The 14,617-nt window shown below is 52.3% G+C and overlaps 2 protein-coding genes across 3 annotated transcripts; one reads left to right on the plus strand and one right to left on the minus strand.

Moving 5' to 3' along the window:
- Window positions 1-419: 419 nt before the first annotated feature.
- Window positions 420-7,200, plus strand: si:ch73-364h19.1 (uncharacterized). Of its 2 annotated transcripts, none has more exons than XM_028819672.2 (5): window positions 420-780; window positions 2,352-2,470; window positions 4,125-4,223; window positions 4,617-4,787; window positions 5,797-7,200. In XM_028819672.2, exons 1-5 carry the CDS (start codon window positions 687-689, stop codon window positions 5,926-5,928), a joined length of 615 nt encoding a protein of 204 aa, XP_028675505.2. In that variant the 5' UTR covers window positions 420-686; the 3' UTR covers window positions 5,929-7,200. The 2 variants fall into 2 exon arrangements, with proteins under 2 accessions (XP_028675505.2, XP_028675506.2); XM_028819673.2 differs by having other exon boundaries at window positions 550-780; window positions 5,800-7,200.
- Window positions 7,201-8,591: 1,391 nt separating this feature from the next.
- mrpl27 (mitochondrial ribosomal protein L27) lies at window positions 8,592-13,999 on the minus strand. The gene is made up of 4 exons (XM_028819170.2): window positions 13,889-13,999; window positions 11,450-11,575; window positions 9,759-9,826; window positions 8,592-9,028 (listed from the first exon to the last, which is right to left on the minus strand). Exons 1-4 carry the CDS (start codon window positions 13,926-13,928, stop codon window positions 8,822-8,824), a joined length of 441 nt encoding a protein of 146 aa, XP_028675003.2. The 5' UTR covers window positions 13,929-13,999; the 3' UTR covers window positions 8,592-8,821.
- Window positions 14,000-14,617: the final 618 nt, after the last annotated feature.

Consider the following 14,617-nt stretch of genomic DNA (forward strand, 5'->3'; position numbering starts at 1 on the left):
GGGATGCCACCGGTCACGACACGCACGTGTTCCCCCTTCAGCAGGCACGTGATCGCGGCCGCTCTTTCTTCGGAGAGTCACGACCTCACTTCCGCGTTCGCGGGTCGCCATGGAGACGCAGGACTCTTCGGACGGGGCAGTCGGCGCGGTCGGGCGTGTTCAGGGGTCTGCGCTCGGCTCTCCTTGTTGTGCCCCCACCCACCGCCTGGCTGGCAGGTGAACTTCTTGCGAGCGAGGGGGGCGCGCAGTGAACGACTCACACCAAGTGCCTCGTCCGTCTCGTGTGCTGTGGTCCGCGCCAGGCGACTGCGGGGGGACAGGCGGGCTCGGCGACATTCAAGCGCCCACAATCCCCCCACCCGCAGCTGACCCCGAGGATCACTCCATCTCTCTCTTTTTTTTGACGCGCTCGGCTGGAGAGAACTTTGACCGGCAGGAGCGGCGGAGCGCCGATCGTCAAGTCACCTGGAATTTCCTCCCCTCCGGTGGGGCCGCGCGATAGAAAAGTGGAAAGAGTGACGTCCGTGAAAACACCTGGACGGCCATACAGGAGCCCTTCACCTGCGGACCCCCGTCAGCGAAGCCCTCCTCTGTCGCCCGGACTAAGCAGTTAATGAGCCTAGCGGCGCGGATGAGGACACGCGGGCTGAAGATCACCTTGTGGCTGCTGCGTCACTGACCTGCTCATGTCCGCCGCTCCGCCAGCACCCTCCGTGACACCGACAGTGGCCGTCATGTCCGCTCTGGGGGTCAACGAGCTCACGGTGGTGATAGCGACAAGTAAGTAGAGGGGGCACAGGTGCCAGTGCAGAGGGGGGTTACTGGGCGTAGTCGGCGGATGGCTGGGGGGAGGGGGGGTTTCGGGACTGCCCCCCCCCCCTTTGTTGTCTCTTTTTATTGAGTGGCGCCGCTCACCCACCCCCTCGGTGGTCGTGTTTGCCCGTTGGTACTGAGCTCTTAACCAGGTGCCAGTCCTGCCTGAGTGTTAGTATAACAAACCCCTGGGGGTCTCCTCCAGTGCCACCACGTAGACAGCCGGGTGCTCTAAAATCAGGCCAGAGAACCCACCTGGTGGCACTGACTGTGCCCGCCCTGCGTGGGTAAAGCTTTTGTATTCTTTAAATGCGTGGTAATAAAAAAGAAAACTGAGGCAGTAGCAGGCCTGGCATTTCCTATCAGCCTGTGGAATGTGGAGGGGTGATACTGCCAGTGGGAGCTGGCCTGGCACTGGGGCCCACCCTTTTGCTGGTTTGGCACTTTTTGAGGTCGACTGTTCTGATTAATGGACTCACTCAGTCCTAAGAGTGCCAGTCGAGTGCCACCTGGCTTGGCCGTTCACTTGGTCTGTTCTGCATTCTCAGCATAGCTGTGTCCCACAAGAGCAAGCCAGTGGCACTGAATGGATGGGCACACCAGGACGTGCCACGCAGGTTTATTTCTGGCTTTTCTGTTTCTGCAAGGTGAGTGCAGCTTCGGTGACAAATTCAGTTAAAGACGGGCACAGATGTCTGTGTTAAACAGGACCCCTTGGGGCCTCCAGGGCCTGATCACAAGTGGCTGGCTGTGAGGCCTGTCTGTTGGTCTTTGTTTTAATTTGGCATCACGAGTGGCAAGTGCTGGCACAGGTTTCTGAATGGCACTCAAGTTGTCCATTCCCTCATTCATGTCCAGAGTGGTGTGCATTTCACTTTATCCCAAATCCACATCACCTACTTGAGGGTTGTGGGCAGCACTGGGCATAGGCTGGGACGCCATTAATCACAAGACGGACCACCCAGTTCAGTCTACGAGATGCTAACTGGCGTAACGCGGGATGTGGACTTGATCTGGAAAAGGCAGCAGGAGAGCATTAAAGCTCCACCCACACAGTCACGCCACTCACGTTGAGCCTGGCACACTGGCTCCATACCCAGCAGGCGTCCCATCCAGGCTTGGCTCATGCTGTCACCCTGAAATGGAGGATGGCAGCTGCTGTTTGTCACACTGTCCACCATGTAAGCCGCATCAGACTATGCTAGTGGACACCTGGGCATACGCCGGGGGCACCTGTGGACAGTTGGCAGCCTGCTTAAGCATGCAAACAGAATGAGCCCAAGTCACTCTGGCTTGTGAATGACACCATGGCTGGCACCTTGTGTCACAATGGTGGGTCAAAGGGCATTCAGTGTTGGGCAGAACATGCGAGGTGAAATCAATGGGGGCGCGAGGGGAGAGGGCTGCACCTAATGCCACCATTTTGGGGTCCTGCTGTGTGTGCAGCTCTTTGTAACAGAAAATGGGGAGGGGGGTCAGAAGGAGGAGACCCCAAAATCCAAGAACCCCACCTGACGCTCCTGGTTTTGTCTTTCCAGGCTCCTGTATGATCTTCTTCATCATCATCATGGTGCTGCTCATCATCATGTACCAGAAGGACCCGCTCTGCTGTAAAGCCAGACATACTGGGGGCCGGATGGCCAGCCAGCAGTACCCGGTAGGTGCCCAGCCCGTGTGGCCTCTCGACTCGTTTTCATGTCGCCAGCCTCTGCCTGTTGATGCCCGCCCCCCCGGCTAGAGACAGGTGCCTGCTTTAAAGAGACACGACAACCGTAAGTGGGCCGTCGTGAGGGTCTTCACGTCCCACCTAGACAGGCCTACACTACACACTGGTTCATGTTCTCAAGCCTGCATGGTGAGTTAGAGCCCAGCCTGTGGTGCCAAGGCAGAAAACACCCTGGACAGGGTGCCAGGGCATCGCACCACCGAACAGGCACAAATCTGTCAGAACCCCCCACTTGCTGTAACACTGCCATGGCAACAGACTGGCGTTACCACCCTGGCCCGTCAGCCGAGCAGCGCTGCATCTTTGGACTTTTTTGTATAAATATTTTCATTTGCCCATATGGCTGGCACACTGTATTGTCCACAGTATGAGCTGTAAACACACCTATGTGCTCTGCTGCCCACCTGTCTTTTATTTGTCTTCCGAAGTGTGCTGCCACAGTATGTTTGTGCCCTGGTATGGCTTACAGTGAGAGTGCCAACATCAACCCGCCGCTATTGCCATCCTGCCTCGTGATTCACCCTCCAGTCTTTAGACTCAGCATGCCCGAGTTCTTGGCAAATGCGATTTATGATGGGTGGCCCTCCCAGAACACTTGTCTGTGCAGAGGGCAGTGCCATCTCATCTGGGGTGGCCGCTGCTCTCCATAACCGATGTGTTTTGTTGTTTGACTGATAAGCCTCTGGGGTGGGGCCAAAGAGAGGGAGGCGGAGCAAACACGAGTGCTGACCAATAGGTGGCCTTCTTACTTGTCAAAATGAAGCAACTGAAGACAAGCCCCACCCGGCAGGCATCTCCATGTGCTAAGGGGGACCCTCGAGTAGTTGGAGGTGGGCACCAGTGGCGGGCGCTGTCCCACTGCTTTACATTCTAACAGCAGGCTTAGAGGGGTAGGCCTGGCAGGATGGACCCTGAGGCGAGCGCTGTGGTCGTGCCGAGAGCGCCCTCGTCTGTCCGGAGGTCAGCTGTTCCCCTGCACTGGCTCGGCACAATGAGATGGCCACCTTGACGGTCACCTTGATCACACGCCCAAATGTGGCCGTGGGCTGGCACTGTTTAATGATTCACACTCTTTTGGGTTTCCTGGGTAACCAGATTCTGCGGTTCACTGGGCAAAGCAAATGTTGTTGTAAACCAGCGGCCCCACCCCCACATCACCTCCCACCGCTGTGAGGGGCTGCTGTTGAGTCTCTAGAGCAAAGAAGGCAGTGAGAGGGGCACCAGTACCAGCCAGTGGGCAACGGGGGGCACATGAGACGGGAGAACTGCTAGGGGTGGGGGCCAAGAGGGAATTAGAGGGCAGGAATATGGGGACTTGAGCCACAAGTGACACCAAGGCACCCGATAGGCTGGCCAGGAGCCCAACCACTGGTGACATACCCCTCTGCCCGCCCCCAGGGTCCACGGTGGGCAGGCCAAGAGAAGCCATTCAGTCCGAGACGCCGTCCCCGAGGTCGAAAGGCACTATAAATACAAGGAGGACCGGCACCGGCCACACTTGGGCAGACTTCAGAATGCCACCCAAGGGGCCAAGGGTTATGTGGCCATCCCATAATGTCTTCTCTCTCTCGTCTTCTCTTGTCAGGAGGCCCCACCAAGTTACTTCAGCAGCAGCCAAAACCTGATGAGCTCACGTGTGGACCTCCAGAGCCCCCCCATGGCGTTTGACAACCCCGAAGTGCAGGTGAGAAGGCGGGCCTCCAGTCACAGCTGTCATTGGGGGTCTTTATAGGGGGTCTTTAGAGAGGGCCTGTCATTATTATGTCGTAGCCTCCATCTTTCATACCTATTAGAATTAGATAGCATCAGTCTACTATATAGCGCCTTACCCATCTGTCTGTAGTGCCCTTCTTCTCCACCTTCATGATTAGATGGCATCAGTCACATCTGGGTTTCTGCACCATGAGGATGCCCACCTGTTATATGGCGCCTTTCAGATCCTTTACTAATATTGCATAGAATCCGCCACATGATCAGATGGCATCAGTCTCCCTACGATGTAGTGCCCTTCACAAATCCTCACCCCCCAATGTTCAGATGCTAACCGCCTGTCTCTGCTCCCTCTTGTCTCTCACAGGGAGGCCAGCTCTTCTTAATCGGACCCCCTGAAAGCTACCACCTGCCCCCGCTGGAGCCCCCTCTGCCACGCCTGCCATCCTACGAGAGCGTACGCAAGAAGGACCGTCAGCAGCACATTCACAAGATGATCGCGGACCGCTTTGGCCTTGTGGCCCCCTCCTCAGCCGATGTGAGTGCCCCTTTTTGCAGACCTTTTCTGAAGTTGAGGTTGGCTGTGCCCTTGATGGTGGGCACGTGTGTGGGAGGGTATTTCCCTTCTCCCCTGACTTGTCCAGAGTGTTTGAGACCCGGTCCCACCACCCTTATGGCGACTGCCCCTCTCATTTTGAGCTCAACGTGAAGCGTGGGCAGAGTGTTTGGGGTGGGGTCTGCAGCTTGCTGTGAGTCACCTGGCACGCTGGAGCAGCGATTCAGAAAACGCAGAGGCCTTTTCACTGCAGGGCCACGACGCCTACCTAGGGCACCAAAAAGAAAGAAACATGCCAATTAGCACCCAAGTCGGGTCTGTTGATTTGGACGGCTGGTGCCACTCTAGTGCTGTGCCAGAGGTACGTGCCACGCCCACGTTCACTTGATGGCCGTATCCGTGATGTTGGTGAAGTGGGGCACACTCAGGGGATTGATCATTTCAACATAACGGCATCCTCAGGTCTGCCCGCTGGCACAGGGCCCGCTCATGGCTCCTTAGGCAGCACGGTGACCCAGAGGTGAGGGCTGCTCCCGCCTTAAAGCTCAGAGGTCTGTGCTGGCAGCCCGCTAGCGCCCATGTCCCCACTGGTGACTGTACAGGTGTCAGGTAGTGTGCCCCCAGACGGACGACTGTCACGTTGCCTCACTCTTAGACGTACACTGCCACTCAGACAGACCGATGACCCCGAGGGTGCCACGGGCTGGCTGATGCCCACATTCCTGAAGGGCCATTCAGCCGACTTTATGAGGTCATCTGTGTCTTATGGAAATGAAGATCTGTCTGCAATGCCATCTTCAATGACCTGCCCTCCGAGGTTCATCTGTGGCCTGACCAAGTGGCTGTGACCTGGAAGTGCCCACTGATCACTCATTGACTGGATGGGCACCTGTCGTTTCCACAACCCCGTTGATCTGCACGTGACAGTAAGAAGTTCACTGCCCTCTGTCCATGTGACAATAAGGACCCTATTAACATTTGTGTCTTTCAGCAGCCACCCTCCTACGAAGAGTCAATCCGGAGTTCTGTCGCAGCCGAGGACGAGCACCAGGCCGGTGACGCCACACATGGCACCTCCAGGAGTCCCTCTGCTTCTGGGGCCCAGAATGACCCGGTGAGATGAGACGTGCCCTGGGCCTGGTGACGCTGAAGCCACTTGTGTGCCAGGGAGGCTGAGCCTGCCTGGACGGACTTCTACTTGACAATTTTTTAAACTTTTTCTTTTAATCAAAATGAGGACTTTTACACCCTAACTGACCACTCCTGGTGCCCAGAACCGGACAGCCGAACCCTGCGGACTGTAAACTGCAGTCGTGATCCTTTGGTACGGAGCGGAGGAGCAGTGCGCCAACGCCAAGCGCATTAGGATGTCTCAACCTCTCCTGTGTGGACGCCACCTTTCAGCATGTGGTCCGTTACACACAACGCGCTGAAGTCCAGTTGTGATTGGCCGTGGCTGAGCCTGACTGACCGACAGGTCGACTTCCACCATTGCTACTGCAAGCAGAGATGATGAGAATGTGCCGGAACTGGAATGCTAATGAACGCCACACTCCATGCCTGGCCACTGTGTCCTGGGTTAGGAGGTGGGCACAGCTGCCAAGCAAGTAGTCACTGCCTTGTAGTGGATACAGTCTTGGCCTGGCACTGCCCAGCTGACAACCAGTGGAGTGGAGAGCAGCCCTAATGAATCCAAGGTCACGAGCCAGAAAATGTGTGGCAAACATGGCACAAAAGAAAAGGAGCAGGCCTGACGTGTTACCACAGTGGCAGAGACTGGGCACCTCTCTTGACAAAGCCACCTGTGTGATTAGCCCTGCTGACTGTCTTAAAGACTGGCACGCCAGACGATGAACACATCGGTCTCTCCCATACTCGATGGCCAGGACTGAGAAGACCGACCACAGCGCACGATCATCTGTCTGACGCTCGTTTGGGCTCAAAGGGCGCGAGGTGAAGGACATGAGATTGACCTTCTGAGTGTAGTGACGAGTCCCGTCGGCACAGCTCTGTTCTCATTGATGACGTCGCCTTCAGGTGGAAGTGCAGCAGGCTGAGACCGTGAGACTCGAGAGCCTCCAACACAACAGAGTGGTCCGGCAGGGGGTCACTGCGCCGCTCAGTGGACTGAGGGGGTATCGGGGGAGACGGAGAGATGTGAACAAGCGAGTCGAGTGCCACCAGCGGCCCAATGCCCGAGCACTGCCTGGAAGGCCACTTTACCTTGGAACTGCTCTGGTTCCTCCATCACAGGACTCCTTTTAGCAGATTTCATATTGCAGTTGGAACCTTAGAAATGTGATTAGCTTTGTCTAAATTGTAGATTTTAATTTCAAAACTCAAGTTCCTACTATAAAGTGTTGACTTTTCTATCAAATAAACGAGTTGTTCAGTATTCTGTGTGTCAAGTGGCCGCAGTAGCTAACAGATTAATTAACAAGCATGTGCCATCTCGTGCCCTCCATGTACCCTCGGCGCCTGTGAAGCTCGTCTCTCGAGTGCGTTCCTGTAAAGCCCGCTTCTCGCACACACTCGTTATTTAAGGCTCCTCGGCCATTACTCCTGCGGCTCAGGGGGCCTGGACACACAGACCTTAGGGTAGACAGGCCTTTGTATCCCATAATATTAGCCTGGCAGGCTTCTCCCGTTCACATTAACGCTGGAAGGGAATTCCACTCGAGGCAACACCCGTCTGGTTTAATCTGCCAGGCTCTGGGCGCCTAGGACATTGAGCCCTGGCACTGCTCACACACGGCCCTCCTGCCACGTTTCACCGATGGGGTCTCCTGTGGAGTGGGTTCAGCTGTAAGACCTCCATCACCCCCAGTGCCAAGACTGGCTGAGCACTCCCACCACTGGACTGGGGGTTGTAACTCACTGGCTCACCTCATCTGCCCACGTGAAGCCTGGCACTTCTTGTACCTGCCACGTGCTCATGGATGTAATGGGAGTTAAGCCGAGGGGCACTATGGGCACACAAAGTGTCTGCCAAAGCTGTAAACAAATACAGATGAAGTATTAGCAGACTACAACATTAAACATCAAATGGGGGGCCGAGTGAAGACAGACATTTACACTCACAGCAACCATCTGGACCCTTAAAGTGGACTTTCAAACACTTTTGGAAACGCTAATAGATAAAGGCAAAGGTAACAAACGTTATGGCAGCTGGTAGTGGACCTCAATGTGCCAGGCGCCCTAGGAATGACCAGCAGGCAGACCTGCCCACCTTTCACCAGACTCGCGGTGCCCGTCCGTACAGGGAGACCTCAAGTTGATTTCTTAACAAACCTGAAGAGCCTCCTTCGACGGGTTTTTGTTCGGATCACTGAAGGCCGAGGTTTCCAGTCGCACAGCTGATCCTGACCTTTGTGTTTTTTTCGTTCCTATGCATGAAGTGGACTTTGAGAAATGGCAATGGATCACTATGGCAACCACATTTGCACCACTAACTGGATTTTTCAAACTGAACCCCAGTCTTCATCATCTAGACTACAACTCCATTTAAGGGGTTTCACGATTACTGGGACTATAATTTTGAAAATTACTTGGAATGTTTTTGCCTACAAGACTCCTGAAACATGCAGACGCCCTCGTTCATAGCGTCACTGCTGTGACGTGTGCAGAGTGCAGTGCAATGCCAAACAGATCGTTAAAGTCCAACACCAGACAGCAGGGCAGGGGCACTAAATCAGAGACCACCCACAGTAGTGACGACCGTGAATCCCCAGGGCACAGAATAACGAAGCGGGCGGCGGCAGCAGTGCGGCTCCGTAGAGTGTCTGCTCATTGGGACATCACGGCTTTTATTGATTTACTCGTTTCATGGAAGGATTCAACCATACGGGGTACAGCTGAAGCTGCGGAGGTTGTGGTGACATTGATGGAGACGTCACGATTCTCCAAGCACGTTGAAATACGCGGTTACCTCCTACGTCAGAAAGCCAGCGTTCTGCTCAAAATCCTCGTCCAAAACTGTGCAGGTTCTTCGGTCGCAGATCCCACTCGACGCACTCCTAGTGCATGTCAACCAGTCTAAAGTGGCCTTGCTGTGGGTTTGGGATGACACTGACAAACGTCTTGTACAGCACAGCCCCTCGGGGTAATCTGCAAATCACCTTGAAGACCTCCGAGCTGCGAGGCGGGGGGACATAGACTTCTTTGGTGTATCGAACGACTCCATCTTCTAAGGCATACAAAGTGTTGTTCCGGCCCATTCCAACCTAAAGCAGACAGACAGACAGAGCGCTAAATATCTCAGGACGGTCAGTGAAGTCTTCATGCTCAGGACGTCCTGTTTGATTGGGTAACCCTTCAAGTAACGCTCTCCCCACCAACTTATTTATTTCTTTCAATGCTAAATAGCGCAGTGCTGCCCAGAAACCACACTTTGTGCTAAACGTAATGACTGACCACGGCTAACACGACTCCAGCTTCAAAATTAAAGCTGTACATTTATTTTATACTTGTCTGCTAGCACACCTCCATTTTAGGCAAAGCCTCCTCCTGTCATGTTTACAGTCAGGAATCACTTAGGAGTTAGGACTGATCAGGATACACACACTTATTTTATGAAAAATCAGATACTTCAATGAGATGACAGATAAAGGATAAGGCCTACAACACCTCCTGTCGACTGAGCAACTTCAAAAACACTGCAATGGGCAGAATACACGTAAAGTGAACAGTTAGGAGCCAAAGCCAAGAGAGTCTGTGCTGCTGGGACACCCGAAATGAGGGGAGGGAGCCTCAGAGATGAGCTCTCATGTACTCAGGAAGTAAACAGAATGACCTGGGCCAGGCAACCACTGGAATAACAAACCGAAAAGTGCGACTGGTGAGCAGCGCTTAGTGGTGGTGGTGGTCAGTCACGTTAACTTCCCAAAAACGGGTGACGTGCAGTACGTGCATGTACTATTGATTTATAGATGTCATAAAAGGAAATGAACTTACGTTAGCTCCTGGGTGCCAGCGCAGCAGACGCTGTGTCGCCAAGATGTTACCAGCATGAACAAAGTTACCTGTAATTCAGAGAAGACAACGATTACACATCAGGCCAAAGCCTTCCTACTGGACACGCAAGGCGGGAATGTTCACCTTTCTAGGACAACATTTTGCACCACCTTTATTTTCTTAAGCTAATTTGTAGTGAAAGGGCGTCATGGTGGCGCAGTGGGTAGCGCTGCCGTCTCGCAGTTAGGACACCCATCTGGGTTTGCTTCCCGGGTCCTCCCTGCATGGAGTTTGCATGTTCTCCCCGTGTCTGCGTGGGTTTCCTCCCACAGTCCAAAGACATGAAGGTTGGGTGCATGGGCAATTCTAAATTGTGCCAAGTGTGTGTGCCCTGCGGTGGGCTGGCGCCCTGCCCGGGGTTTGTTTCCTGCCTTGTGCCCTGTGTTGGCTGGGATTGGCTCCAGCAGACCCCTGAGACCCTGTAGTTAGGATATAGTGGGTTGGATAATAGGTGGATGGTTAATATGCAGTGAGTGGACAAACGAGACTTAATGCAAGAAAGAAGTGTAGACAAACATGGCATATGCCACTCGCTTACAGGGCACTTTATTTCCTGATATTATGATGCAGCCTTGAATATGGTAAAATCCAAAATCTGTCATTAAACCTATAAACACACAAAATAATGATAGGACAACTGGCAGGGCAATGGCTTTTACTGACCTTACTGTGCGTCACATGTGAAATATAGACTTCTACCCTTTATTTTTGGGTCATTTTAAAAATCCTCTTATCCCAACAGAACAACACAAAGAAGAAAGGCCTGGGCACAAAGCACAAATGAACCCTGAACAGTTTATCAGGCATTGGCCACACATACGTGACAAGGCCCAATAACTTGGATCTGCCAACAAGCCACACTTGCAGATCTGGAGAGCACCCACAGGGAGGCCTTACCTACAATCTGAACAGAGCCAAAACTGGCACCAAGGAGCCGCAGTAGTGAGGCAGCACGCTGGCCGTAGTTTGATAGATTGGCGTTTTCACTGAACATTAAGTGCCCACTCTGGAGAAGTATCACTGGTACAACATTTCAACAACTGTAGTAATCTATCTACTGTATATATAAAAGCGCACGTGTGTGTGTGTTCGTTCCAGCATCACTCGATTTCCGTGAAACTTGGTGTTTCTCATTGGTCGACTAAAAACACTGGGGGGCGAAATCAACCCTAACACACCCCCTTCTGGGTAGGGTGGGGGGGGGGGGGGGGTGATCTTGCGGTCTTGTATGCACCTTATCATCCAGTTGACACTCAGAACGACCACCAGAGGGCGAACTGGAGGTGACTGCCAGCATTCTGTGTGTTTGAGGGCCGCCGCCATCGCCTGCCTGTTGCTTTTCAAATTAAATCGAGTTGGCCGGTTCAGAGCATCAACTGGATGATGACATACATACAAGACTGCAAGACAAGCACATTAACAAACAATGAAGACTCACTAATTTAATGATATTTTTCTCAAACAATTAAAACCCAGTTTATTTTCCTCCTGGGCAACGGCGGGTATTTCAGGTACGCTAGTCACAGCTTTAAAACCAACATTCACTGCAACAGCACCTGAACCAGCTGTATGCCAACGACTCTCAACACTGAGATGCATCAAGGAACAAAAACAATGGAGCCTTATTATACCATCACTTTTTTTGAATCCGTATCGTTTGCCAGGACTTTTCCCCCCATGGTTCTTTGAGCTCCCACCGGACTTTTTTGATGCACACCTTGCTGAGATGGAAACCGGCTGAAGTGAAGTCAATAGGCCTGCAAACATACAAAGGAAACGAAGGTTATAAAACACACAGACGGACATCAAATCATCTTTATTGATCATCTTTCCACTGCACACGACTACCTTGAAATTCAGTTTAGGGTCACAGCCCTGGCACGTGCCACCAGCTCTTCACAGTGCAAACAGTACAGCCACGGAGAGTCCTACGGGACCAAGTTAACATTAAACAAAGAAACACCCAGGCAGACATCCTTTAAAAACTGAGGGATCCCGCTGCTTAGGAACAAGAATGAAGCCTTTTATTACAAACATAAATGAAAGGTGAACTGAGAGAGAAGACAAAGTAGCAAACAAACAAAGGAAGAATACGCAACCCTGCAGCCACTCAGGGTCAAACTACACAGTTGCCCTTTTGCCCCCAGGTGGCGCAGTGGTAGTGCTGCTGCTTTGCAGTAAGGAGACTGTGGAGGATTGTGAGTTTGCTTCCTGGTTCCTCCCTGTGCGGATAGCACTTTGAGTACTGAGAAAGGCGCTATATAATTGTAATGAATTATTATTAGAGGACTGGTGGTGGCCAAGGTCAGCTGCCATGATTCTCTCGGTCAGTTTCTTACTTCCTCCGGTCAGCCGAGTGCTTGCCACCAGCTCAAATCCCATCTCTGCAATCAATGTGCCATACGTTTGGGCACCCCGGTCAGAATGAAATGTTGTAAAAGGTCCATCACCTCCTGTAATCCAGGGAGGGATACCGAGTCAGTGAGAAGACACGTCTGGCCGTCGGGACATTAAGATTGAAATGTCTCGCACGGATCCAGAAAGCCTTGTCTTTATGTCATTTTTGGCACCATAAATCATGTGACTGCAGATGATAGTTTAAGGTACCAAAATCCCCCTCTCCATTGTGGCAAAGTAAAGCACATAGTTCTCTTTCGAAAGGACAACGGCTGCAAATTCCCGCTGATCGAGATTATCATTATGGGACTTACCCTCTTCAAAACCACTCGCTGCACCCCTGCCAACAGTACGCCAGATTTAGAGGGCACTGCCTTCTTTTTTTTAATTGTTACAAACAAGTCACATTTAATAAGATGACCTGTTACACATAACTCTTAGTGTAGATTTGCTTTAGCAGATGCTTCTGACTTACAAGACAGGTCAGCACAATCAAATCAACAGGAGTATGGGAGGACTGTTTGAAAAGAAGTGTTACAGGACAAGGGTACAGGACAAGGGCACAGGACTGACCACCACAAGTGAAGACCACCACAAGTGAAGAGCTCCGGGCATCAAAGCCATCGACAAGTCAACAGAAATTCACAAAACAAGAGAGTCCTCTGGCACTTCTTACACAATGACAGGGAGTCAGGATTGAGATTTGATGCCATTTAGAGGTGGTACCACCAGATGCCATTCGTCAGCACCCCGAGTGGTCAAGAAGGAGCAGCGGACCTCACAATTGTCTCCATATTCTGAGGTGCTGACCCGTTTACTACATCAAGGATTTGAACAAAACGTGCGCTTCTGCTGCAGTGATCTGAAAGGAGGAGTGACGTGTGGCCACTTCGGATACTTGAACCCCAGACGTGGGGCTGCATTGGGGTCTTCTGCAGTGGCCTGGTAGCACATGCCAGTACTCCTGCCAGCAGACAGTCACAGAAGTCCAAAGGCGTCGCGACCACGAGCTGTGCTGCCCAGTCTGCTCCTTTAGGACTGCGGGGTCCACGGCAGCCACAGGCGTGAGGGAAGAAGCAGACCAAGCGCCGGCCACTCACACACGGACAGGGCCGTCTTAACAGCATTACAGGCCCCCGGGGCAAAGCAGTGCACTGGGACCCCCGACCTACACAACATACAGAGATTAGCGTGGGGCAACTGCTCAGCGTGCCCATCCATGTGTTAAGACGGCCCTGTACACGGAGCCCATGTTAAGGCGACACACACACACGCACACACACACACGCACACGCACACGCACACACACACACATCCTCGGGAGGTACGAAGGACAAACTGAGCGATGTGGAGAACTGCAAACTAAACGAATGAATGAATGAACCCGGGATGTCAAACACTCAGTTCGAGTACATTACTCCGGCATGTATGTTACTATGCAATACTAAATATCCAGAAGAAATAAAAGTCACAGAATTAGCAACATCGCCTCAGTTCTGTATTCTAAGCAGATCCATTCACGACATGCCTTACCTGAACTTGTTCTCCATCCAGAACACTTTATGTAAATGCCCACTGTACCGTTCAGAATGGTGTATTTAACAAACCTGGAGATGTTTAAACTACAGCAAATGTAAAAGCCTTTAGATAGCGTCCGCAAATCAAAGACTCACCTCCTCGAGCGCGGAACAGCAAGGACAACAGAGCGGCCATTTTGACGTCACCGCTCCGCTCCGCCCCTCGACCTTTCACCTTTTGCCGCGTGCACGCAGAGCTCTCAACTTCCGCTGTGTGTTTTTTTTTTAATTCGTCGGGCTGCCCGCGATTTTTAAAGTGAAGGCGGCTGATTAAAGGTGAGTGTCGGGGGGCGGCGGGGGTCTTATGGCGTAACGATTTGTTGTTCCGGTAACAGTCGGGCTTCCTTAGTGGCCGTCAATGAAACGGAGTTGACATGAACACGTAGGTTCATAGCCTGACTAGGCTGAGCCGGGCGCTCCGTTTACAGGACTGAGCGGCGGTGTTTGGGCTCCAAGGAGCAAGTCGAGTGGCTGTGAGCGGCCATCGGGAACACGAACTGAGGTTTCAGCTGGGAAAAGAAACCCAAGAAGGGCGCCAAGTGAACTTATTTGTTTGTTTTGTTTATCCCGTTTTCAGTTGATATTCTAAGCGGCGTTATTCATGGACCGTATAGTTTAAGGGCACGTGAAATATTACTGTCTGTTAAAACTCTGAAATGCTACACTTTATTATTTGGAAAAGTTATTACATCTACTAAGAAAACTTACTTCAAACGTATTCCAATCATTTCCCTGAAATATCCGTCATAACTCGTCTTTATCAGAGCCAGTGATTCCTGGTACCCAAGGCAGAATGGAGCCAATGTGGGACTAAAGTCGCAGGAC

Source organism: Erpetoichthys calabaricus, chromosome 14, assembly GCF_900747795.2.
Source record: "Erpetoichthys calabaricus chromosome 14, fErpCal1.3, whole genome shotgun sequence".
Taxonomy (NCBI): domain Eukaryota; kingdom Metazoa; phylum Chordata; class Cladistia; order Polypteriformes; family Polypteridae; genus Erpetoichthys; species Erpetoichthys calabaricus.

Excerpts from the sequence above, each read along its gene's own strand:
- mrpl27 (XM_028819170.2), bottom strand. The coding sequence starts at position 13,928 with ATGGCCGCTCTGTTGTCCTTGCTGTTCCGCGCTCGAGGAG. Across the intron at positions 11,576-13,888 it reads GCTGTTCCGCGCTCGAGGAG|GCCTATTGACTTCACTTCAG; the intron begins GTGAGTCTTTGA and ends GTATGTTTGCAG. Across the intron at positions 9,827-11,449 it reads CGGATTCAAAAAAAGTGATG|GTAACTTTGTTCATGCTGGT; the intron begins GTATAATAAGGC and ends TCTGAATTACAG.
- si:ch73-364h19.1 (XM_028819672.2), top strand. The coding sequence starts at position 687 with ATGTCCGCCGCTCCGCCAGCACCCTCCGTGACACCGACAGTGGCCGTC. Across the intron at positions 2,471-4,124 it reads TGGCCAGCCAGCAGTACCCG|GAGGCCCCACCAAGTTACTT; the intron begins GTAGGTGCCCAG and ends TTCTCTTGTCAG. Across the intron at positions 4,788-5,796 it reads TGGCCCCCTCCTCAGCCGAT|CAGCCACCCTCCTACGAAGA; the intron begins GTGAGTGCCCCT and ends TGTGTCTTTCAG.